The sequence below is a fragment of the Lichenostomus cassidix genome, chromosome 10 (assembly GCF_008360975.1).
Source record: "Lichenostomus cassidix isolate B80296 chromosome 10, HeHo_3.0, whole genome shotgun sequence".
NCBI classification, from domain to species: domain Eukaryota; kingdom Metazoa; phylum Chordata; class Aves; order Passeriformes; family Meliphagidae; genus Lichenostomus; species Lichenostomus cassidix.
The window spans coordinates 24,099-48,257 of NC_139491.1; the positions used below are offsets into that span (position 1 = coordinate 24,099).

Consider the following 24,159-nt stretch of genomic DNA (forward strand, 5'->3'; position numbering starts at 1 on the left):
TGCCAAAGAGAGTGGCTTAATGAGTGACAAATCCTCGGGAGCTTATACAGAATGGAACAGACCCTCCAGTACTATGGGATCTCAAGCAATATCTATGAAAAAGCACACATCCTAAGACAGAAAACCAAGACATTCTGCACTAAAGATCCACTCATACTGTGTAAAAAAATAGCCATTCTAAAGCATTTAAGATGTCCATTCTTTTAAACAGGAAGGTTTGAAAAAAAATACAAAAGAGAACAGAAATTCAAGACCAGACCATTGTAAAAAAGCCAAATTTCAGATCTAACCAGCTACAGCTTTTTCCTTTGCACAGTAGCCATAAACTTGTTGTAACATTTAGACACGGTTTCCTATGTCATCTACTCGAGAAACATTACAACATTCGCACCCTGATTGGCTGAAAATGCAGCAGTTTCAACCCGCATCCCTATTGGCTGAAAAAGCTGCACCTTCAATCCGCACCCTGACTGGCCAAAGCCATCGCACACAAGCCCAGGTGACTGCTGCCACAGACTCCCGATCTCTCTGCCATAGCAGGAAATTCTTGAAAATGAGCACGTTTGTTTTGCGTGTGTGCGTGTCAACGCAATTGAGAACGTGGACCGACGCTGGGCTTTCGTTAACAAAAAAAAAAAGATAGCTTTGCATCCCCTGGTCTTGCTTGTGTTTCACCTGCAACAAATGCATTATTTTTGACAGCATTTTTCAGACTGTTTATGCAGATAACATGTCATTGCTATTTTGCTTGAGAGTCTGGCAAGGGGAACTTATGTGACACTGTTAAATAGGACAGCTCTTACCTGATAATGTAACATAAAGGTTTCCATCTGTACCCCCATAAATTTTGCTTTCACCTCAAAATCTCCTACTTCTTCTGTTGGACCGATTTCAAAAATCACATTTTTAAACCTATGACATTTCAGAAATAAAAAATCATGGGGAGGGAATATATGACATGAAACACAAAGATAAATTTCTAAGAATTGTATTATTAACTCTTTTTTTTCTATGATCGCCATTTGGAATGAGCACATAAAAGACAACCTAACTCGATACAACAATGAATGGAAGCCTAACACATTCCATGTCTGGTAGATCGCCTCTTCATGCGAGCACAGCAGGAAATAGGGTCATTTAGCTTGTACGGTCTAAACGGTCCACTTTAGTGCTGCACCTTCGTGCCTCATTTAGTGCGCAGACTACGGAGTATGATTCGGGGTTGAAAAAATTCAAGTAACGGGCAACCTCCTCTATATTCCACATAAGATACACCAGCTTCTCGAGGATTGCAAACTACAGATGCAGAAAATCAAGCTAGTGTTAAGCTGATATTTCAACGATGAAAGCTATTAACCGTAACAACGATTAACCCAAGGAGGTACCCTCCTGTAACTCTTGGGATGACAGGGAAGGCGTTGGGGAAAAGAGGAGGGCATTTAAATCACGCTGCACTTCTCAATCAAAGAACTGCCTTGCTTCCACCAGAAAAAGAGAACTGAAGAGTCATCGCTATGCACGGTTTCTTGGCCCTCGGAGTAACAGCCTAGGTAATCAAAACTATTTTTACAACTTTATTAGCTAAGTCTAACAAGAATACTAAAACTCCAAGAACAATATTGAAAGACAATTCAACGCAACTTCATTTAGATCTAACGATTTCTGGTCCTCAACTATCTGCACCTAGACTAGTTCTAACAAATACACAAGTATTCAGCATACCTATGTTCCTTTTACTCCAAAAATGGTATTTAGCTCAAACAAGTTTTGAAAAGATACTCACTGGTTAACCTGCAGGTCCTCAATCTCTAAAAGCACTCCCTTCTCGTGAAGTCGAGCTGCTGTGTATTTCAGAGAAATCTTTTTACTGTTTTTGCCTTTCATCTCTCGAGGTTTCTTGGAGACTCTGGTGGAAAAAAAACCAAACCCACCAGACTAGAAGCTCACTCAAACAAGTGAAGACATTTTGAGCAGTAAATATTCAATCCTACTTGGCAAAGGGGACAGAATCAGTATAGCTAATGAACTATCACTAATGCTAATGACAGATAATGATGTGTTTCTACTGGTGACTTTATCTACAGAGCACTTGTAGCCCACATCAGATCTTTAATTCTCTACTATTTACCAATAACATTTAAGCCAGAAAACAAAAATAAACAAACAAACAACAAAAACAACAAAAAACCCCACAAAACCACCTTAAAAAAAAACTCCCAAAACATAACCATATGGTACTTCATAGAAAGCAGTACCATCTCTCATTAGGCAAAATGAGGTCTAATGACAACTGACACAGACAAATCTGACACTGCTCAAGAACTTTCCTGTTTCAGTTTTCATTTGCACTTACTCTTCCCACATTCTCACATCTCACTAGAGAAGACAACAATTTCTCCCCCCCCCGCCCCCCCAGCTGATGTTAATTGATTAGCGCTGGAACAGCTGACTTCATTTGCCTTAAAACAAGGGACAATTTGTGATCAAGGCCTTCCTTTTAAGTAACTACGTAATTTTCACTCTCGGTTCTTAAGAAAGATGACAGAACAGACACACTAACTGAGCAACAAGTGCGTATGTGAGCAACAAGCTTCCTACTCGATGCGCTCTCTGCACTCCCTTCTCCCACAGGGACCAAAAACTCTTTCAAGTTTGCCTTTCTGACCACATTCAAGGCAAGGACCTCTCCCTGTATTCTCCTACTGCTGCTGAAACCCTTTCCCTAAAACTAGCACAGCAGGAAACACCTTAGGCAAGGAGCTTTGAGCAGATACTATTACGGTTATTCTTAGGAACATGCGCTTTCTGTAAGAAGCGCTTCTAGGTTCTTTAAGAACCGCCCACTGTAGGTCATCGGGCTCAAGGCCATCTAAGGAACCTGAAGGCGTGCAAATCCGTGGACCCTGATGACATGTATCTGTGGCTCCTCAGGGAACCGGGGGAGGAAGCGGCTGAGATGCTATGCATCATATTTGGGAAAATGTGGCAGTGTGGTGAAGTTCCTACATACTGGAAAAGGGAAATAAGGGTGACACAATCTGTCTCATCGCTGGGACTGGCGAGACCCTCCTGGAAACTGATCTAAGATACGTGGAAAACAAAGACATAACTGGTGACAGCAAATATGCCTGGTGCCTGGCCCATTTGGTGATCTTCTGCAACAGGGTTAATACAGCATTTTTGGATGAGGGTAAAGCCACTCACATCATCTACCTGAATTTGTGGAAAGCATTTCACAATATGCCACACAACATCCTCGTGTCTAAATTTAAGAGACGTGTATTTGATACGTGGAGCGCTTGACATAGACTCGACAGGCCGGTCGCACTCAAAAAATTGCAGTCAACGGCTTCCCTGGGAGGGTAGTGAGGCCCCAGGACAAGCTGCCCTCAGAAGCTGTGGCTGTGCCTTCCCAGAACTGTTCAAGACCACAATGGATGGGGCTCAGAGCGACCCGGTCTACCGGAAGGTGTCCCTGCCCGTGGCGGGGAAGTTGGAACTACGTGGTCTTTAAAGGTCCCCTCAAACCCAAAACGCTTTATGGTTGTATGGTTCCAAGATACTTACTTGCCTTTGCTGGCCAAGTTATCCAAGCAGGTCTTTATGTAACTTTTATAATAATCTACTTGCTCTCCGTAAAAAGTAGCTTTGGAATTCAAGGCACTGTATGTCTGCTGCAGCTTCACTAGCTCCGCCTTCCTTCTCTGACGGTATCTACGCTGATTTCTGATATCCTATGCCGCAGAGAAAGACAGGCAGAGACTTAATAATCATTTGAGCTTTCCAGGTGCTCGGTCACAAACACGTTGAGTACTTGAAACGCGCAGTTTGATTTTGCTTACCCTCACTTCACGCTACACTCTTAAGCACTCGGTTGCGCTTACCCCAGGTTTAAGTGTCACAGCTTTTTCTCTGTCGTGACTATTTGTGGAACTGACCGATGCTACGCCGCGGTACGCTCGCACCTTTTGCGGCTTTCTCCGATTTCAGTTCTGTCCCATTTGCAATGACTACGGGCACGTTCCATTAAAAATAACAGCTAGGATGTCTTAAAAGTTACACTTCCTTGCGTAATTAAGGAAGCTTGTACAGACGCTACTTAAATTGGTGAAATGGAAAAGAAAAACACATCGTACATCAGCACTTGCCCTCCAAACTATTAAGTTTTTTCTTAAAGTACCTGAGAACCTGACAACACGGTCATATGATGGAACAGATATGTTCTATAAAAATAAAGGGCTTCCCGGGTACCGAGAGGTGGAAACGCTGCAACGAAAGGTATGATTTTTGACTATAAATTATCTAATAAAAACCTTATTCTCTTTCTCAAAACTAATTCCAGTTGCACAATGCTGCAAACTGAGAAAACTCCACTACGATTACTAGGAAACTGCCGAATGGCGTACCTTCGCGATGTCATTGATTAGTTCCTGGTATCTGTTTTCGGTATTCACTGACCCCAGTTCGGTCAGCTTCTTCAAGCCTGCCTTGATTTTTTCTTTTTTTTCTTGGAGACTCAAATTGCCATCTTCCTTTACAGAGACAGATTTTTTCATCTTATCAGGAGTTTTAGCATCACGAATAGCTCGTTTCTGCATAGCTCTATGATGCTCTGCTTCCTACAAAAAGAAAACAAAAAAAATGCAAGTTCAGAAATAGATCCATTCTAAGGTGACAAAAAGGAGCAGAAAGAGGTTGTCTGATCTCTGGCAAAACAAGCTATTGCTCCGTGATTCCCGTACCAACTCGAACGAACGCGTTTTGATGAACCAGCAGAAGCCTACCTACCATCTAAAATAGTAAACCTACCATCTAAAATAGTTTTTCTACATAAATTGTTTCTAGCAACTACTGGAGGAAAACAATTCACATGTACAATTTACTTCTATTGTATACCCTCCCGATTATCATTCCACCCTGCTCCATCATCGGCGCTGACAGCTTCGCTGCAATACATACATGGAGAGACTCACATATACCGGCACGTATCTAGACAGATGACGGTTTCCTTGTCTAAAACCAGCCCAGATAAACAATATCGTACTTGCTCTGGGGTAGCTGAAGTTTCCAAAATCTCAGTCAGCGTCTCCCCTGGCTGGAAGCGGATCACATCAACGATTAAACGTTTTGTGCTGCAAAGAAATCGAGGACAATAGGAGAAAAACCTTTCAACAGAAAGACCTTTCATATTCTTCTGCTATGCAACAATACCGATGCTACTGATTTTATCTACGTAAGACTATTACTGGATGAGCACTCAGGCAGTCATAGGCTAGAACAGACCAGAACCCTGAGAAGCACCGTACTTTCTGGGCAGTGCGTTGTTGCAAACCACTTCCCCGAAAGGTTCCTTGCTCTAGAGACAAAGCTTTCTTCCGTGAGATCACTTGTCTGCCTAGGCCAAGTCCATGCAGAGCGAAGATTTTTCAATTCAACTATCTAGCATCTGAGCAGGAATGCATCGGAGGAGGTAAACGTGCATCTGAACGTCAGGCATCTACGCATCTCAGCAACGGGGATTTGCTTAAAAATTGCCACGAGTCAGCATCGGTAAAAAGTTTTCCAGAATAAAGAATCTGGCAATAAAAACATCTTTGACGGTCCGTCGCTCTCTTTCCGTTCGCGTAATAAGATCCGTGGTGCTCAAAAAGGATATTACTGTATTGAAAGTCTATTAAAAGTCATGCCACAGATTTGAAAAGGACGTGGCTACAACCTCAGTGTATTTGGAGCTACAGTACCCCAATATTTCTTTAAATTATGCCTTAATTCTCTTATTTTCACATGCAGATTACCTGACAAAGTTGCATTCGCTCCTTCTTTAGAGTAACATACCAGAGAGTTACCCCCTACTTACTTCAACAGAATTGTCCTTGCATCCGCCTCTGCGTTCTCATCGCCGGGAACGTCAAATTTATTAGTGAGCGTGAGAGAAACCTCAGTCTTTGCTAGCATTTCCCTGTTGGGGTCATTAATATTGCCAGAACCTTCTCCTGCCGAGCAGAAGCAGTTTATAGATTAAATGACATCCTTTACCTTCTTGGCTGCTAGGACTTAGTAATTTTTACCTACGTTACAGATCACAGAAAAACTAGACTGTTCTCTATACTGTCAAAAGGACATTTCAAAACCCAAACCAAGTTTTTAGGACATCATCTTGAATACGTTACAGGCTTTTTCATAACGAATCTGAGAGAACACTCTGGCCAGAAAAGCACCCCAAAATCACCTCACCGTACGCCTTAAAGATTTATGCGTATCGCAAACTGTATCTCGGTATCTCACTGAGAAGAGTGGCTGAACGGCCAGAAGTGCTTTAGAAACAAAAATATGATCGTGCCCATTTCCTCATTACAATAAATGTTTCAAGCTAAGAGCAAAGCCTTTCTTAGGAACAGAGTCTGTTCTTCTCTTAAACAAAGCAACCTACCCCATCAAAAATTAATTTTTTTGCTCTAACTGTGCATAAACTTTCACCGGAACAAGGGCTGACACCTTCTCCCCCCACTTTTTAAAGGGCTGAAGAAAGACTTGTCTCTGACATATTAGCCACAGTGACACAAGGCACAAGGGAGAAAATAAATGGGGAAGGAGGGCAAGTTCAAGCTAAATTCATGGTCTGTGTTTGTTCACGTAACACTTCTTACATTCTGTTCTTTGATAGTACTTGCAAAATAATGTGCTAGCAATCGTTCCTTTACCAAGGTTCCGACCCTTCTCAGAAAGCAGCTTCCAAGTGTTTGCTGTCAGAGCATCCTCTCCAAAAACTGCCCGGTTTGCCTCCCTCCCCCCTACTAGACTAGAAACTTCAAATAACTGCAACACAGAAACCGGGGAAGGAGAAAAGTTTGTGCATCGTTATAGCATTTCTTATCTCTTGAAGCAGTAAACTGTGGCTCAGGTTTTTGGAAGAGTTTCACAGATCAGTAGTGGTAAGTTCCTTCTTCCCCCAACCAGAACAGGTTAAAATTCTATCTTTCTTATGGAAAAAAAATTTAAAGGAGAGGGAAAAATGCTACTTGTCCACATGCCAAAGACTCCTAGAGAAACACATACTATTTAATACCTATATTACTGCGCTCTGAAAGATGTGCAGATCTGGAGATATACAGATCTCCAGAAAGGAGGACCGAGCTTTGTGAACGAGCTGGAACGGGAGCGCAAGCACGGAAAGATGGCTCCGGCATAATGAAACAAAGAAAATATGTCCGTATCTGTCCGTCCTCTAGCAAATTCTAGAGGGATGACCTGAGTTCAGTGGGGAGCAGAGAAAGAACCCCTGTTTTGTTCAAGGTAATAAATTCTGCAGAGAAAATACACTGCAACAAATCTGCTGCTGCTGCTGCTGCTTTTTAGAGCACGTCCTTCCGAACAACCTGTGACGATTTCTTACTGTTTCTTAACTGCACTTTAGGTCATTTAAGGTAATATCACGTATTACTTTAGCAGAACAAACTAGACCACCTATTAAGGACTCAATCGTAGGAACATCTCCGAGATCATCCAGCAGCTCGTGAATCGGATCATTGTGCTCAGGAGCGATTGCATCTTGATGGTCTAAGAGCAACTAGATGAACAAAAAAAAAAAAACAATTACGTTTTGACGGTCATCCTTTTCCAGACAGTAAAATTTCATTACTTTAGGCTGGGATCTTCGAAAAAGAAATCACTGAACTCCAAAGCAGCAATATCAACATTCAGAGCTGTGCCAATACCACATACTCAAATGCTTTCAAAAGAAACTTAGTAACCAAAATACTTGATTCTAGAAATCAACAAGCTTTCACAAAATACTATAGAGATAACTTTCAGCCTTGTATTCGGTACTTAAGTATGTCAATAATACCTTTGGTTTTCGGACAGAAGCACCATTTTCTCCACAAACATTGCTTGTAAGGAGCGACCGTGACTTATGTATACTTACGGTGTGTGTATTGATGATTTCACCGATAGAAATATAAATTACTGGTTTAGTCAGAGTCACCAAGTCAGAATATTCATCGATATTAAATTTATCCTGCAATTCAGGAACCTCACAGGCAGCCTGAAAAAAACGTCTTCGGAACACAGAAGGAGAGTACAGTCAGTACGATTCTGAGAGTATGACAGTATAACAATCTCAACCGGAGTCTCTTCTCTTTAAACTATGGTACATTACGGCATACTACAGCTTGTCGGCTTTAGTTTAACGTATCAGAAGTGACCTAGTAAATTCAATCGTCAATACTGGCCGTGTCGACATTTGCTCATTTTCACAATTGACAGGACTGGCTTCAGTGACACCATTCTCCCACCCCCACGGCATTATTGCCCCTTGCCCCCAGCTACTTCTGGTTACCTTGTGGCATCCAGGAGTGAAATCTCTTTTGTTTTTAAATGGATGACGTATTTGACAAAGACAGAATTTTCCATATTCAAAAATTATTATTTTCCCTCTGCCAAACTTCCCAACTTAATTAGCTAATGTCTTCTACCTGAATTTTTGGTATGATTGCAATAGGTATTCGTTAATGATGCTTAGATGAGCGTTGTCGCCCATGAACATCTTATTGGATGCTGCGTGCTGTAACATCTTTGCTATGGAACCGAGGTTTCTGCGTTGATCTGTAGTCAGCTGACCTCCGGCTGACAGGTCGATGATGTCAAACGCATCTGGTGCTACAATGGCTGGATTCATGTAGCGATAATAGAGTAAGTTGCCAACAATCTGGGAAAGCAGAGAAGAAACGCATCGATAAACAACAGTATGGCACCCAACTGAATTTTATTTCAACTACCGTGTTTTGATAAATTACTGCCCTGTAAGCCTCTTTCCAAGACAAAGGTTCTGCCGTATAGAAGCACGTATACCCCCAAAAAAATCTACAGTGTAAGAACAACCCAAAAATCGTAATGATGCAATAGGACCGTCGGCACAGAGGAAAACCTGAGCGCTACCGGGCACAGGACGATACAGTAGCAGATATTCCTAACCATAAAGATTTAGAACTCTAACTCATAAAAATATACGGACGGGAGACGCTACAAATGAACTACCGATATGAGCGTGAGACAGTCTGTTGGGAGAATTAACTGTAATTGAATTAGCCTAACAGAGGGAAGAATGACCACGGTATAGAGGAACCCAACGATGAAGTTTCAGTATGGAAGGAGAGCTTGTTTTTAAAGAAGCATGCAGCACCGGCTGCCATCTGTGACAAAGCAAAAATAGGGAGTAAGAATGGCACGCCAAGAAGTTAAACTGAGGAAATTACTTTACATTCCAAGTACAAACCCCTTTTCTCTTTCAGAATAATTCTATAAGCCAGCAACATATTCAGGCACAGACCCCTAGTTAGTAAGAGTAACTGAGAAACCATTTAATCCAGAAGTAAGAAAATCAGAAGTACAGAGGACGAATGGCATTTGATGCTTCAAAAATCCAATTTAAATAGTCAAATGTGAGCAGCAATACATTTCAAAGAACTACAAAGAGGGATTTTCATATTATCCATACGCTCACAATACTATTCTCTCCTGTACTGGGTATCTTGCCAAAAGTAATTCTAGCAATGAAAAGCTATTAACCCGCCGTGCTGATATAAAGCAAAAGCTCTCACATCACATGCTCATTTGCAGAAGGCCAGGTCACTGAATCTTGGCTTCACATGCTTACCGTGTGACTTAAATGTATGGAAGAGATCGGGGTCTGAACAAACAGCTGAAAACACAGAGAAAAAACCTAGCCATTGCTAAGCAGTCCCACAAATTAACAACTGCTTTCGGTGAGGTCATGTTCTGACAAGTGTTTTATGCAAGCCTCTGCTGTACTCTCACAAATTATGCCACAGGATGTTAACAGAATGTTGACAGTTAACAGTCAAACTGTTTACAGCGAGTAAAAAGAAAAAAAAAATCTACAAAAGAAACTGAATTAATAACCTTTGAACTTGCGGGGCAAAAAGAACAGTATATTGTACGGGTATCTCCAGTTGCTAAAAGAACCTGCAAGTGGTTATTGCACGCAACTGCAGTCGTGTGGATGGTTACACTGTTTCCATGAGGATTAATGAAAACTGCAGTTTTCCACCTACATTTACAGATGGAAGAAATTAATTCACCTGCACAGAAAGAACCGATGTCTCAGAATGGGAAAGCACAGAACTAGAAGAGAGAAGAAAACAGCATTCAGATTGGTAATTATTTTGTAATGAAGTAGAGGCAGAGAAGTTTAAAGAGATGTTGTCAAGTGTTCTAATAACCAGACTTTGTTTTATTAAAAACTAAAGCATTCGTGGGCATAAATACACAATTTATGAAAAGCTATAAAACCAAAGGAATTTCCATGAAAACCCCAACACTATACTCATTGGACAGCAACTAATATTAGGATCCTTTTAATTCTCTACACCAACTGAAATGCAAAATACAAAACTGACGAGGCATCATGGGAAGTGACTATACATATTGCTGTCAAAATATCCTAGAGTGTTACAGACGGTGCATTAGGAATATCAAAATTTTGCATACACAATTTTTAACTTGTCTCTTTAAGGAAGGAGCAACGAGCTGCGATCATACTAGTAAACCCAAGGTTTACTTTCTAGGAGCAACAGTAACCCCAAGACAAGAAACCTAAAGGATCAAATAGTCCAAGACACTAAAAGTAAAACAGAAGCAAGAAGATACCTCCTTCTAAACAATGTATTACATCTCACATGATGTGCATGAAGCTAACATCAACAGCGTGAGGTGAACTATTTTCTCTCCGTAGAGGTAGACAAATAGGTTTACATGCACTCCTCTCCACACATACACCTAACGAGAGAGAAGAATGACACGTGCTCAACACAGCCAATTTGGCTGACGATTATTCACAAAGACCTATAGATCCTCACCTTCAGAAGCTCATCCTCCCCAGCATCAGGAAACTTCTCATGCAGGGAGTCTTTTAAGACCTTGGCAATGAAACGCATTCCGTAACTTTGAGAGAAAGAAAAGGTCACATAAGACTGCTGCAAGCGTGAAGAGGCCAGCAACTTCTTGGGGAGAACACCGGTACGTCAGACTCACGGGATTTTGTCCACTGAACTAATAATGGCACACAGGAACTTGTCTGTCACTGTCCTCATGTTTCTGATTGAGGCGTCCAAGCGTGTCCTCACCTCTTCGTGACTTAGGGCTTGCTCAGGCGTGACATCGTAAGGCAGTTTGCTATTTGAAAAAGTCAAACATATAAAGGAGGATATTACTCAGACTAGTATGTTTCAAAAACGGCCTGACACAGAAACTAGTTTATATTCACTTCACTGCCAGAAGTTATGCATTGCCTTCAATTAATCTGTTTGGCACCGTGAGAGCCGAAGTTTTTTTGCTTTTATTTCCTTTACTTTCCCTTGCAATGCCACTGCGAGAAAGACACAGCTAACTCAAAACTGAATCTTTTTTACTCCACGCACACTAGGCAAAAAAGGCACCGCCCCTAACACACAGTACTTCAGACTGGAAATTGGTGAAAAAGAAAGCTACACATTTGGGTATTAAGATGATGAAACCTTGGACACAAGCAGAAGCTAGAGCAGCATCCGTAATATCAACGTAACACGCTACCGGTGGGAAATGGTGCCAAATGAATAATTCCTTTTTTTGCAATTGGCTGAAACTGCTGCATAATATTCCGGTGAACATGGACAGATGAAGTTGGTAATTTATAAAAGCATTTCCTGTATCTGATGTATGGAGAAGAATCTGAACACGCATTTTCTTCGCTTGCGTTTTTAATGTGTCCAGAATTTTGCATGAGGCGTGCAAAGGTATGTGACTGCAGATTGGTTTAAATATGGAGAAACTTACTAATTTTTATGGCTTTTGCCTTTTTTTTTTTAAGTATGTTTAAAAAACCCAATAACACAATAGAAACCTCAAATTCTAGCAAATCACAACCACTGAAGAAACCAGAATGACACTAAATCACATAGTTCAATACAATCATCACCAGTGAGCGATATTAATTAGAAAGATGTTAGGACTAAGAGAACTGCAATGTGATGCCTTCTGCCAGAGAGACAGGCTTTGTGTGCTTAGCAATAGTACCTGTTTGCACAGGCTATACAGGACTTGAACATGGACTGATAGGGAAGTGATTCCCAGATACTTTTTTGTACAATACATTCTCTTAGGTTAGAGGGCGTCTCACTGCTAACTATCAAGCCAACACAGGGAAACAACGAAGACCATTTCTTCTTCCATCACCTAATGTCATTCTTGTTCAATATTCTCAGCGCCATCACCAGAATATGAACTTCAGAACTCTCAGATCAAAGCTGTCTTGACGAGACGCTCAGTTGGACGGATGCATGCAGTGGAGCCAAGGATGGTTCTGAATGATTAACTGAGCAAAGCAAAGCAGCTAAGCAATGATTAGAAAAATACAGTATTAACAGGTCCCGTACCTGGCCTCTCCAGTTTGAGATTCCATCTGGTTAACCCAAGACTTATAAATATCCACAGGATCGGTTTTGATATTAAGTGACTTGTCCTCGATGATTTCCTTCACGACTGGTGCGAGGATCTGCCTCAGAGCATTCTGACCACGGGCACCACGATTGAAACTTACCACCATTTTAATAACAGTAGGGTTCCCGGTAACAATTTCATGTATCTGGTCTACTTTTGATCTGAAGGAGAAAGAATCTGTATGAAATTTGAGATATGCATAATTCTGTCACCACCTACGCTTCCCTAGACTACTGTTCCGTGTGTGAATTTAAGGGGAAGGGTGGGAAGTTTTTTAGAAGTTGTTATTTGTTTCAGGGCATATACCATCTTCATGATTAAAAAGCATTCCCAGAAATGCTAAAGAGCAGTTCCAGAAATGCTTAACAGCGAGTTGTGCCACTCTGCATTGTAAAGAACTGGAGTCATGTCACACTGAGCTCCTAAGGCCAAACCGATCGGACAAAACACGTCTGAGGACAGCCAGAGTTTCTAATACCGACAGGAAACAGAAATGCCAAACAATAAAGATTTCAGACTCCTCACTACCTTTTGGAAATCCAGAGAGCTTAGATTAAGCTCTCTTCCTGGCTTGTAAAGCCTGAGTTTGCAGTTCATCAGCTGTATTTAGAAACAGATGATGGAGAATTGAGATTAGACTGTATTTTAGCATGACTTTGCATCAGACTGAAAGTAGCTGCCACGTTGAGCAGTGAAATCTTGATTGAAGTAAAAAGCCCTCAGCTTCAATGGACATACTTGATTCGTCTTTTGTACACTACATTAACAGGTATGAAATGGGAAGAGGACAGTGAAGGGACGGGTTAGCATTATCTGCATAGTAGTGCTACGCTTAACATGAAAATGGCCTCAATTTCATAAACTGCCAAAACTGATTCGATGGCAAGAACGTGCCGTATGCTACCACGTACTTGATCTCTTCCTGCAATGCCGTTTGGAAAAGTCGCAACAACAGGTATTCCTCTCTTTGATTGGACGCGTAGTTATACAGCGTGAAGATGACAGAATCCATGAACTTTGTGGATTTGTTTTGAGGCATCTGAAAAATCAGCTTAGCCAAGTAGGTTGGGTTGGTCTACGACAACAAGAAAAATTACTTAGCGCACATGTCCCTGCTGGTGTTGCTAAAAACAAAGGTGGCTCAAAACAGTTGCTGCTTTGGAGTTGATCTTAAAGGTCTTTCGCAACCGTACTGCTTGTATGACAACTACAGTGCATAAGCAAAGACTGTGCTTAGACATATAAGCTTCTATGACTAAAGGTTGCTGAGCAGCATAAGAAGTTGCTTACCTGAAGCAGGTAGAACAAATGCTGATAGGCTTCCAGCTTTTCTCTCTTCTCTTTGCTCAATGCTTTCAAACCTCCCCTTTGTTTGTTCAGCATCATCATGTCAGAGAGCTGCTCCTTGTTCTTCTTGGTAAGTTTTTTGCTATGAGAAACAACATCCTGGAAAGAAAGAATAGGTACAGATTTCACTCTAAGAAGTTTCTTACACACAATATTGGAAAACAGTTGCATCCGAGAGCCACTTCTCTTGGTTGTGGAAATGCAGGGTCAAGGTATGCCTGGGCCTATTAAAATGAAGCATTATTTACTATGGCAGCAGTTTCTCCTGGAAGTACACGTAGTACTGGAAGTACACGTTCTGCTTTGCTCCTGACTTTGCGAATTTGTCTGAAACCCTAGAAGCGTTAGTCACTCTTGGCAGCAATTACTATCAGAGCCAGTAGCATTTGGAAGATGCTTGGAAATGTCTTCCTTTTTTAAACTAGGCTTACAACGTAAAAATACTGCTCCGTATTCAGCTAGCTCACTACCTCCACACACTCTGACAGCAATGGCATTTTTCACTGCAAGCATCAGCCCAACCGCTGCAGCTTCCTTCTAAGATAGATTTCACTACACCAGCCGAGATTTTGCACTGAGAGAAGCCTAGTGTAATGATTCCAGGACCGTATGAAAAGCTGGCCAACACTTTAGCTTGCAGGAAAAAAATGCTGTAAGAGCAAGAGCCTTTTTTTATTTTTTGGTTAAATTCACCACACCAACCCAGCTTAGATAGAAGGGGCTTCCTTTAACCTACAAGCAACAAAGTGGCACCAGCATGTCTCCTGCCTCCAAAATCATCTGCCCCCCTTGCTGCAGACTTGTGGCGTGACTTGTTAAAAACCAAAGGAGCAACAAAAAAGAGTTCTCAAAGCCTTCTAACACAAAACCCGTTGGATTTGTTAGATCAAGATAGTCCTGCTGTCCTTTTTAGCTTTGGGACATGTTTCTTCTCCTCCCACAGTTTTCTTTCTAGGGATACCTATTAAATTTGTGGAATGGACTGAGAACATATTGGGAGTAAAAACTAAGTCTGGGGAAACATTTTCCACTGGGCCTGAGCAACTGACATCTGAGGCCAGGAGCTCTCCACATTCACTACCGCTAAGCTCAATTCAATCTATAGCTGGTCTCCCATCAACACATTTCTTACCTGCAATGTAATTTTGTTTTTCACTAGCAAACCAATTTTGATGTCCATGAGATTGAGGTCATTTTCCAGTTGCTGATTGGATCGGATCAAGGTAACGACTTCTTCACGCAGTTTCATTAGCTCAAGCTCCTCCTGAAAATCTTGGTCGCTCTGATCGAGCAAGTGGACAAATTTCCGAACCACGGCCATAGGTGGGTTTTCAGCATTAACTAAAAATTGGCAGGAAAATAGAAAACGCTGGGGAATGGCAAACAGAACTAAATATATGCCTTATCAATGTTTAACCAGTACATCAAGGAGCACCCAGAGTTAAATTGGTACCATCATGTCTAAACAGTTTCTGACATTTTGATTTTCCTGTTTCGAGAAAACTGTATGAGAAGTAAATCAAAACCAAAGTCAGTATTAGCATAGGGTAGTCCACACCATCAGAGCTAACTGCAAAGTTACGTATTAAGTATTTTTCAGCAGGGAAAAACAAAGACAGCTGGAATCAAGTTTTCATTCAGCCTCAGGAACTTCCTACTCCCTGCACCGCCCTACCAACTTCATCCCACTTGCTCCTGACAACTGTCCTGATGTTACAGATCACATGGCCAACATCGTATTGGTTGAAGAGAAGCTTGACATGACCCGGCAATCTGCGCTTGCAGTACAGAAAGCCAACTGCATCCCGGCCTGCATTAAAAGCAGTGTGGTCAGGAGGTCAAGGCAGGTGATTCTCCTCCTCTACTCCACTCTCGTGAGACCCCACCTGGAGTACTGTGATCAGCTCTGGAGCCCACAACATTACAAGAAGGATGTGGAGCTGCAGGATTGAGTCCAGAGGAGGGCTACAAAGATGATCAGGGGGCTGGAGCACCTGTCCTATGGAGACAGGCACAGAGAGCTGGAGAATCTCTTCCACAAAGCTACGATCCCTCACAAACAGAGATTCAAGGCACATCAGTTCTATCCTTTTGGCAATACTTACTGAGGGTTTTGTAGTCTTCTCGTGCTTTGTTTGCTCGAATAAAGGCTTGAATTTTTACAACATCATTTATCTAGGATGTAAAAAACAAAAAAGCACTTGACGTCACTCTGAAAAGAGCACCAAAGTCAGGTACAGAATAAATTTAACAAGACAGCCTCTTACGTGGTTTCTGAAATACTGCAAACGATCTCTGTAACGTCTTCTCGCTTGATACATCCTAGTCATTGACTGAATCTGTTGAAGGGTAACCAAAACGCTCAGATAGAAACCTTACCTACAGAGTTGACTACCCCAAAGGTTTACCGAGAAAGTCAGCAGGGAAACTGAACTACCTTTACTACTTGGTCCTTTTGCGCTCGTAGGTAATCCAAACGGGTCTGATACGCCTTCCTTTGCTTGTAGCCACGCCATTGAGACTGAAAACAAAACAGGCACGCTCACTTTACTTCTTTAATGTAACAGAAGTCATTACAAATCTGAGTTTCTCTGTGTTCCTCGGCTTCCAATTGCTCTTTTGGCTAAATGAAACAGGAAGGAGACACCCTTGTCTTATCAAGAGATACACTTTGTGAAGCATTAACTATTTTCCAACTGCAATCGTGAAAGACTTGAAATTGCCCCGTGAATAGCCGGGGCTTTCTGAAGTACAGTTAGGGATCAAGGATATAGCGAAACAGTCAAGTTGACAGAAACTGTTCCACGTGAGGATCACGTGATGGCTGCTGCTGCTGGTGAGAACAGCGATGTAATATTTTAAGCCTCCGGAGCAGAGTCACCACCATCGACACTTGGGAAGAGAAGTTAGGCAAGGGGTTGGACTACACTTAAAGGGAGAGAGCGTTATTTTAATGAGCTGGGAGTAGGTGTGGAGGTTTTGTTAAGTATACAAGCAGACTATGTGCTACTTGGGCAGAAAAATACATATACTGCTGAAATAATAAAATGCTAATAGGGTGCAAAGCCACTATTTCATTTGCATGCATTTCAGTGACAACACCACAGAAAAAATTCTTTTGTTGCTGTCCTGCAAATGCACCCAATTTCATGCTGAATTATCCCACCATCTCTTTCAGGTCCTTTTAAAGACTTTTAAAACTCTTATCTGCGGAGGACAAGTTTCAAACGGAATTAAAGGGTATCACTACCTGAATGCAAGTGATTGCTGGGACTTGCTTCTTCAAAAAATTCATTCTTGAGTTGAATTCCTGGCGAACAAGATACCCCCGACAGCAAGCCTGTAGTTTCATAATCAGGTTCTCATTTGCCAGCCACAACTGTTCTCGGTTGTATGCCGCGGTGACTCCGGATATGGTGCTCTGAATTAATGTTACGATAGGAAGAGAAGCCAGAAAATGAACATGGAAATACAAGAAAATGGATGTTACATCAGCTTTGCACACTGTGCTTATAAGAAACTACAAAGTTGGCTTTCAAAAATCAGTGACATCACGGTCCTGTACTCTTTTAGGGACGGGATAAATTTTTCTGGAATTGGACAAGGCGTTGTGACGTGCGCAATCTGACGATGCCTAGTGCATCAAATGAGTTACTAAGCTTCTAAACGTGACTACGGCATCGAAGCATTCTTAGAGTTGAATTAAGGCTGGACATGGTAGGAACATCAACTTTTCAGAGAAAAAGAACGTGTTATTTACTCTACCTGTATCTCCTCCCGTGACAGCTGCGTGTCATTTTGCACAAATTCTGCTGGCTCGTCCCATCCTCCCTCTTCGGTCCGCAGGTTATGATAATAATGATAGCCTCCTCTCACCCAGTGTTTCACCCACTCACTGCCATTGCCCCCTAAGAGGAGAAACTGTAGTTAGAAGCCTGAAAATCTGACAAGTGTCTTACCTTTCACACATACAAATGTTACAACCAGGAAATCTACTTTACAGATGCTTCTTCCTCCAAGCAAGGAAACAAATGTTTCTGAGTCCCTAATGACCTCATATGAGAGCCGCCTAAACACAGCACATTCTCTAAGTGGAGACCATTATACTATTCACACACTTTTTCTAAAAAAGAAAAAAAAACCAAACTCTTATTCCGCAAAGCATCCACAACTGTCACCTACAATACGAGATTTTTTCCCAGGGGCCTTTTTACCTCTGGTTCCAATTCCACGTACAACAATCTTGCATTTATTTCACTAAGTTAGCTACTTAAGGTGTACCTGCTGCCCTTTTTCTTGTCTTGACTTCTGACAGTTCTCGCAGGTACGTCTCAGCACATTCTGGAGTGACTCCGTATAGCCCGACATCAGGTGAACGCAAGGCGCTCAGGGTCTGGCTGACATCACCATGATCTACTGCTTCATTAATGGCCAGAATTCCTAAGGAGACTTGGATAACACAAGGAAGCAGGTTAGCTCAGAGACTCAGTAACTCACAGTAAACACTGAATGGCAGAACACAGCAAGGCAACATGAATGTACCCTTGTAGATAGGGCAAGATAGATGGATACCTTATCCTTGTAGATAGGGTAAGACACGCAAATTTTAAGTGTATCTAAACATGAAATATAAATAAAAAACCAACCAGACAACTTGCAGTATAGAGGCCTCTTCAGTACAGTGTCCAACCATGTGTGGAACTGCACCTGACAGCACGTAATTTGTGTGCCCAAAGTCCCAGTATGGTGCTGATTTACCACCTGAACTTTTCAACACACAAAGTTGCAGCTCTCCTCTGACACCTGTTTTGGTTAACACAGCTTCTTCTGGCAGAGCCAGTCACAACGCAAAAGAGGCTTTTGCAACAACTAGAACCCCTGTCCCTAGGAAAAAAAGCATGATGTAGTTTGTAAACAAGTCAAAAACCTCTTTGGAGAAGCACAAGGAGCAGAGGAAGAAAACACAACGATACATCATTCCAAGAATACTCCAGAACTGTGATTCAAATACAGACGTCATCACAAGAGCAGAGAAATCCCACCGACATCACCAAAATGAAATACAGTAATTTTTAGCACTAGGTAAAACCACAAAAACATCTATTCCTACATGGACATCTAAGGGTATCTGAAGAACTTTTCAGGCTTAAGGGCATATCCTGCTTTTGACCAAAAATTCAGGCTGCTGTCTTGCCAAAGTGCTTGGTGGATAGGAAGAATGGTGAAAAAAATTGCACTGGGAACAAACAGTAAGATTAATAGGTAAAAATGTCCTACTTCCCCATCTTCTTCTTTCTTTTTTTTTTTTTTTGAGGCAGTTGATAGGGGAATTCACTGACTAAAAAACGTCATTAGAAACAACTAAACTAGGCCATGGAGTTGGACAAACTTGTTTTGCCTTTCACTAGAAGTTTTTTGAACATGTTGATTTTTCTCTTTTAAAACATCTATTTTGGACAAGGCACAAATTTAAAAAAAAAAAAAAATCATATCTGCAGAGAGAGGATGAAAGGAATCAACCGTGCCAGAAAGTTTACATATCTGATACACAATTCATTAAAAATTCATGCTGGAGGGCAATGTAGTCCAATCCTGTTCTCAAAGCCGGGCTGCCTTCAGGCCCTGGTCTGACACAGATTGGAAAATCTCGAAAGACAGTGTCTTCGGACAACCTGTTTCAAAGGCACCAGGGAGATTCCAGAGAGAGATTAAACTTTTCTGTTTCCAATGCGGTTGCCTGGTCAAAGCAAAATCAGAAGGGACTGAGTTTGGATAACTTAAAGTATCGGCATAACATCAAACTTCAAGTTTTCAGAGCGAAATGTACGACATCACCACACCAGAGATGAAAAAATAGAATCAAGAAAAATGTAAGGCAACTATAAAGGGCAAACTAATCAGTACTAGTATTGATTGGTTGAATCAAGCCGAAAAAGCAGACAGGTAAATGTTGAACGCAATGGAAAATTAGAGATTTAGAGTAAATGCAAACCTGCAATACTGTGATTATACTTACATCTCTGGGACTCCTCTGTGTCCTTGTTAGCCTTATGAATCCCATCCTGAATTTCATCTAGCCAAAGTACAGCTGTTTCATCCTGTGTGTCCTGAAGAGAATAAAAGAAAAACATACAGTATCAAGAGAAAAGCATTGTTGTTTTTGCTAAGTAAAATAACCTATATTCAGAAATAGCCGATATAGTAGTTCTCCGTATCAGAGGGAATAAGCATTTCAGACTTCCTAATTGACTCCAGCACAAGGACATCATGTGCATTTATTACTGGCAGAGACTACTGTGGTGTTACCAAACTCAACACTTTCTCCCCGTCAAAAAATCTTTTCACAAAACAGAACAAAGAAGAAATTCTGTCAATGGGAATCACTCTAATAAGCAGAGAGAACACATGCCCAGGGACTCGGTACCGGTTAGTCCTAAAGCCACACTAGTTAACAGGATACGACTCCCCAGGAAGTTAGTCCTTCAACAGAAGACGACTACACAGAGCTGCCAATGCACCTCTGTGTGCAGAAACTAAAAAAACCTTTGAGTAACTAATGTCACATCAGGCTGTTCATTCGCATGCCCACAGAAGTTCACAAACCTGTACAAACTAGCAAAGCAAAAAGCAGCAGAGGTATTGTGGGTGGGCGTACACACACAGCGCTCAAAGACGTGTTTTAAGTCTTTAACGGATTGCTCGTCAAGGAGCAGTGATCACAAGGTATCCTGTATTTTGGCTGGGAAATCCAGCCAAATGAGCTGGTGTTACATGCAGAAGTTTGAGAGGAGGAAAGAGACAAATGTTTAGCAAGTCCCAAAACATACATAAAGAACAATGACCCAGCAGTTGCCAAGCATGAGCTTCTCCCCACCCCCTGGTGCTTCCTGTAGGTAACTACTGAAACAAATGCAACTGCCATCCCTCTGACAACTCTACTCATACAAACAGAACACAGGAAACATTTAGCTCTGGTATGGAAAAATAATCCCACTGCACAAAAAACCCCTATTTACCATGTTCAGAAGCTTTAAGGCCAGACTTAAAACGAACATTTCCTTACATGCCTTCCATATTTTTCCCACTGTTTTGGCAGATCTGAAACTAACTGGCTAAATGGTACTTCATTCAAGAGCTTAACATGACCTTCACGGGCAGATTTCTTCTGAAAGCCAGACCGTCCCACAGGAATACCAATAACAGCAAAATCTACCAAAACTATCTTATGCTTTTCTACAGTTTTGCTGCTGCGAGTCTTTCCGCAAGGTACACGCGGTGCAACAAACTACAGAGTCTCCCGGTTTCTTCTCTCTCACATCACAGCATCAGAAACACACGTGACACAGCACTCCCCATTCAAGTAAACAACTGAACAACATCTTCAGGTGAACTATGATCCCTCTCAGCCCCAAGGTATAGAAATCACTAGTTCCTAAAAGTTGACTTTAGATTGTGATTATTTTCCCCACATGGTTACTTTATAATATGATCTTTCTATTCCTCAAATTACTGCCATGCTGCTGGGATAAGCCCTTTACTTCCCTTATGCCTAAATAAGGTAATTTCATACCAACTGAGGAGTTACCAGCGCAACCTGGCACAAGTTTAAGCACACGACAAAAAGATTTGATTGTTTCATTCTGACTCAGCGGGAGGAAATGCTTCATTGCAAAATGGATACTGAGGAACATTAACCCTGGGAAAGCCCTTGGGAAAGCTGCTTAACGATTTTCAACAGAAATGCACAGTTTTCAGCTATTGTCATCAGGCAGGTTTCCCTTTAGTCAAAAACAAAGCGTTCAATACAATCTAGACCTTAACCTCTATACAAAGTTGTGTGCACTGCTATTAGAGCAATGAGTTCCACAGCAGAAAAAAAGAAAACACTCTCAAGCCACTGAAAGCAGACATCTGCTACTTCTCTGTAAACATACGAGAAGAAAAAAAAAAAAAATCAAGTGCCCAATCCATACTACTCAAGAAATCATTTGCATACACACACGCACTTGTCAGCCTTTCTTAAACCTGATGAAACTCGTAAGATGAAACTCATAAGATGAAACTTGCTCTTCCTCTCTTCATCTTTCACCTTTCGGTTAGTGAAAGCTGCAACTGTGTTCAAGTACGTAGAAGTCCTTCGCTAATGACAACTTTTGCTCAAAAGTCATAAGCTATGAAAGCGTCATCAGGTGAACAACAGCACGTATGTTACGTGCTTCGCATCTCTTTTCTAATCTATCACTTTACAGATTTTTCCACCTTCAGAAACTTTCTTTTTGCCACATACAACTATGCCTATGACTACATTTAACAAAGAACATTAGAAGAAAATACTTAAGCTTGCAGAAAACTTGCATTCAGAAGTTCAGTACTCCTGGAATGAACACGGTCTCCTTGCACAAACAGATTATGCATATTACTTTTTCACAAACAAGATATGAATCTCACTTGGGACCCAAGATTAGCTGTAACGAGCCATTATGGGCACTTAATATCCTTAAACCCATCCCCAGAGTTCATGAAGACTCACACTGTTAGCTGAAATCTCTTTCTCTAGTAAAGAGAGATCCAAAATGACTGGTTAAAATCAGCTGAAGGTATGCAGAATGCCCACCTCTCCACTGCCAATTTTGATTCCTGACTTTCAAGACCAGTAAAAATCCAATGGCACTGATGCAAAGGTCTTTCGAGAGGTGCATTTAACTGCACTCACCTGTGCTTTCTCCCTCTTGGCTCGAAGTAGCGTATCCTGGTAATGCTGTGCTACCTTCGGGGCTACACCCTCCAATTTTGCTGCAGGAGTCTGTAAGGCTTGAATAGTCTTCTTGGCATCGCCTTCATCCAGAGCTTCATTAATAAGACCAATTGCCAAGATCCCTAGGGAGGAATGCAAAGGGGGAGAAAGACAAAGTTCCATTTTTGGTCGACAATAATCACAAGCGTCGCTTCAGAGGAAAAGTGCAGTTAGTCCTTCCTAAATCAAGTAACAGCTGAGAACCACAGTATTTCTAACAGAAAGCATTACTTACTAGTAAAGAAACCATGACTATTTCTCCATCTTAATTATATATTATTATAATTATATTATTATATTATTATATATTATTATAATTATATTATGTATTATAATTCCTGAGCTTTGCAATTTAAAAAAAAAAATTTTTAAAGACTGAACAATAAACTACTCAGGGAGACAACATGCAGGGACAAAACTGAATTCTCAGACACCCAGCTCAGAGCTGGAAGAGAATTATCAAAGCCCAAATGGCCAGAGTTCACAATATTCCAAGGTTCTGGCTTCTCCAGAATGAAATCTTCACATGAAGCTAAAGACTTGCACTGAATGCCACTTAAAAATACAGTAACTTCATCTTTTAGAAAACTCTTCCATTAAGGACCTATATAGTATCAGCTGTATTATCAGAGATGTGGATGCTATTCAGGTCCGGTAAAATCTACCATTCGGCAAAACAAAACCCTTACAATCCCTAAATGCAAATGGAGTCTACATCATACATGTCCCATCTGTAGCAACCGTCTCCTGAAAATCACAAAAAAACTCAGGTTGAGATGAACCCTGGAGTTCATCTGATTCAATTCCCTGCTTAAAGAGGGATCCAATCATGGTTTCATCAGGGTGGAACAAAAAGGTCTTTTAGATAAAAGAAAGGAGCTCAGTGTGAGCATCTCCAATTTTGATTATCATCTTCTAAGATTGTGACTCTTCAATGCAAGACACACAAAACAGAAGTTCATACAAAAAAACCAGAATATCTTGGGGAAGAGGTTATATTTGGATGGAGTAGAGATCAGGGAAAAACATATGTTGAAGACACTGCAAGAACCCCATCGCTAAAATGATGGCATGGTTTCTATCAAAAACCAAATACAATAACTTAGGAAAAGGCACAGAAAAAAGAATACATATATGGCCACACAGCTTGAGGACCTTCTCTGACTAATTTAACGTATTCATAGAGAGAAGATAAAATGTATCTTTGCATAAGGGCATATATGAAGCAGACCAAAGAACTAAGAAATTCCCTGGGAGAACAATTTATTTCATTACAGGATTTTCTGCACCTTTTCTTACAGGATAAGGAGTGTTGAAAGAAACAGGATGTTGGGACTACACAAACTTTTAGAATTCCACTGTGACCTCTTACATACAAAAGATACCATGAAACTAGCACTGGTGCATGCACCCACCACTGCAGCGCCCTGTTTGTGTGGTTTCAACAAACCTACTGGTGTGACCCAAGCAGGAAACCCAGTGTCTATTTGCAGATGCAGGAAACAAGTTAACCAATATAGAAA

The 24,159-nt window shown here is 41.2% G+C and overlaps 1 protein-coding gene across 1 annotated transcript in view; it reads right to left on the bottom strand.

The window, feature by feature from the left end:
• IQGAP1 (IQ motif containing GTPase activating protein 1) overlaps positions 1 to 24,159 on the bottom strand; it is a 46,392-nt gene that overhangs the window by 1,148 nt on the left and 21,085 nt on the right. The window contains exons 15-37 of the mRNA XM_085070094.1: positions 22,556 to 22,719; positions 19,859 to 19,949; positions 18,124 to 18,291; positions 17,608 to 17,750; positions 17,093 to 17,263; positions 16,280 to 16,363; positions 16,110 to 16,181; positions 15,948 to 16,017; positions 14,975 to 15,183; positions 13,786 to 13,941; positions 13,407 to 13,570; positions 12,432 to 12,656; positions 11,053 to 11,193; positions 10,878 to 10,962; positions 8,475 to 8,707; positions 7,925 to 8,057; positions 7,465 to 7,567; positions 5,858 to 5,993; positions 5,045 to 5,132; positions 4,407 to 4,619; positions 3,568 to 3,734; positions 1,784 to 1,906; positions 804 to 912 (exon numbers count right to left, since the gene is read on the bottom strand). Coding sequence (XP_084926220.1) covers positions 804 to 912; positions 1,784 to 1,906; positions 3,568 to 3,734; positions 4,407 to 4,619; positions 5,045 to 5,132; positions 5,858 to 5,993; positions 7,465 to 7,567; positions 7,925 to 8,057; positions 8,475 to 8,707; positions 10,878 to 10,962; positions 11,053 to 11,193; positions 12,432 to 12,656; positions 13,407 to 13,570; positions 13,786 to 13,941; positions 14,975 to 15,183; positions 15,948 to 16,017; positions 16,110 to 16,181; positions 16,280 to 16,363; positions 17,093 to 17,263; positions 17,608 to 17,750; positions 18,124 to 18,291; positions 19,859 to 19,949; positions 22,556 to 22,719 — 3,248 coding nt within the window. The remainder of the gene's footprint in view (positions 1 to 803; positions 913 to 1,783; positions 1,907 to 3,567; positions 3,735 to 4,406; positions 4,620 to 5,044; positions 5,133 to 5,857; positions 5,994 to 7,464; positions 7,568 to 7,924; positions 8,058 to 8,474; positions 8,708 to 10,877; positions 10,963 to 11,052; positions 11,194 to 12,431; positions 12,657 to 13,406; positions 13,571 to 13,785; positions 13,942 to 14,974; positions 15,184 to 15,947; positions 16,018 to 16,109; positions 16,182 to 16,279; positions 16,364 to 17,092; positions 17,264 to 17,607; positions 17,751 to 18,123; positions 18,292 to 19,858; positions 19,950 to 22,555; positions 22,720 to 24,159) is intronic.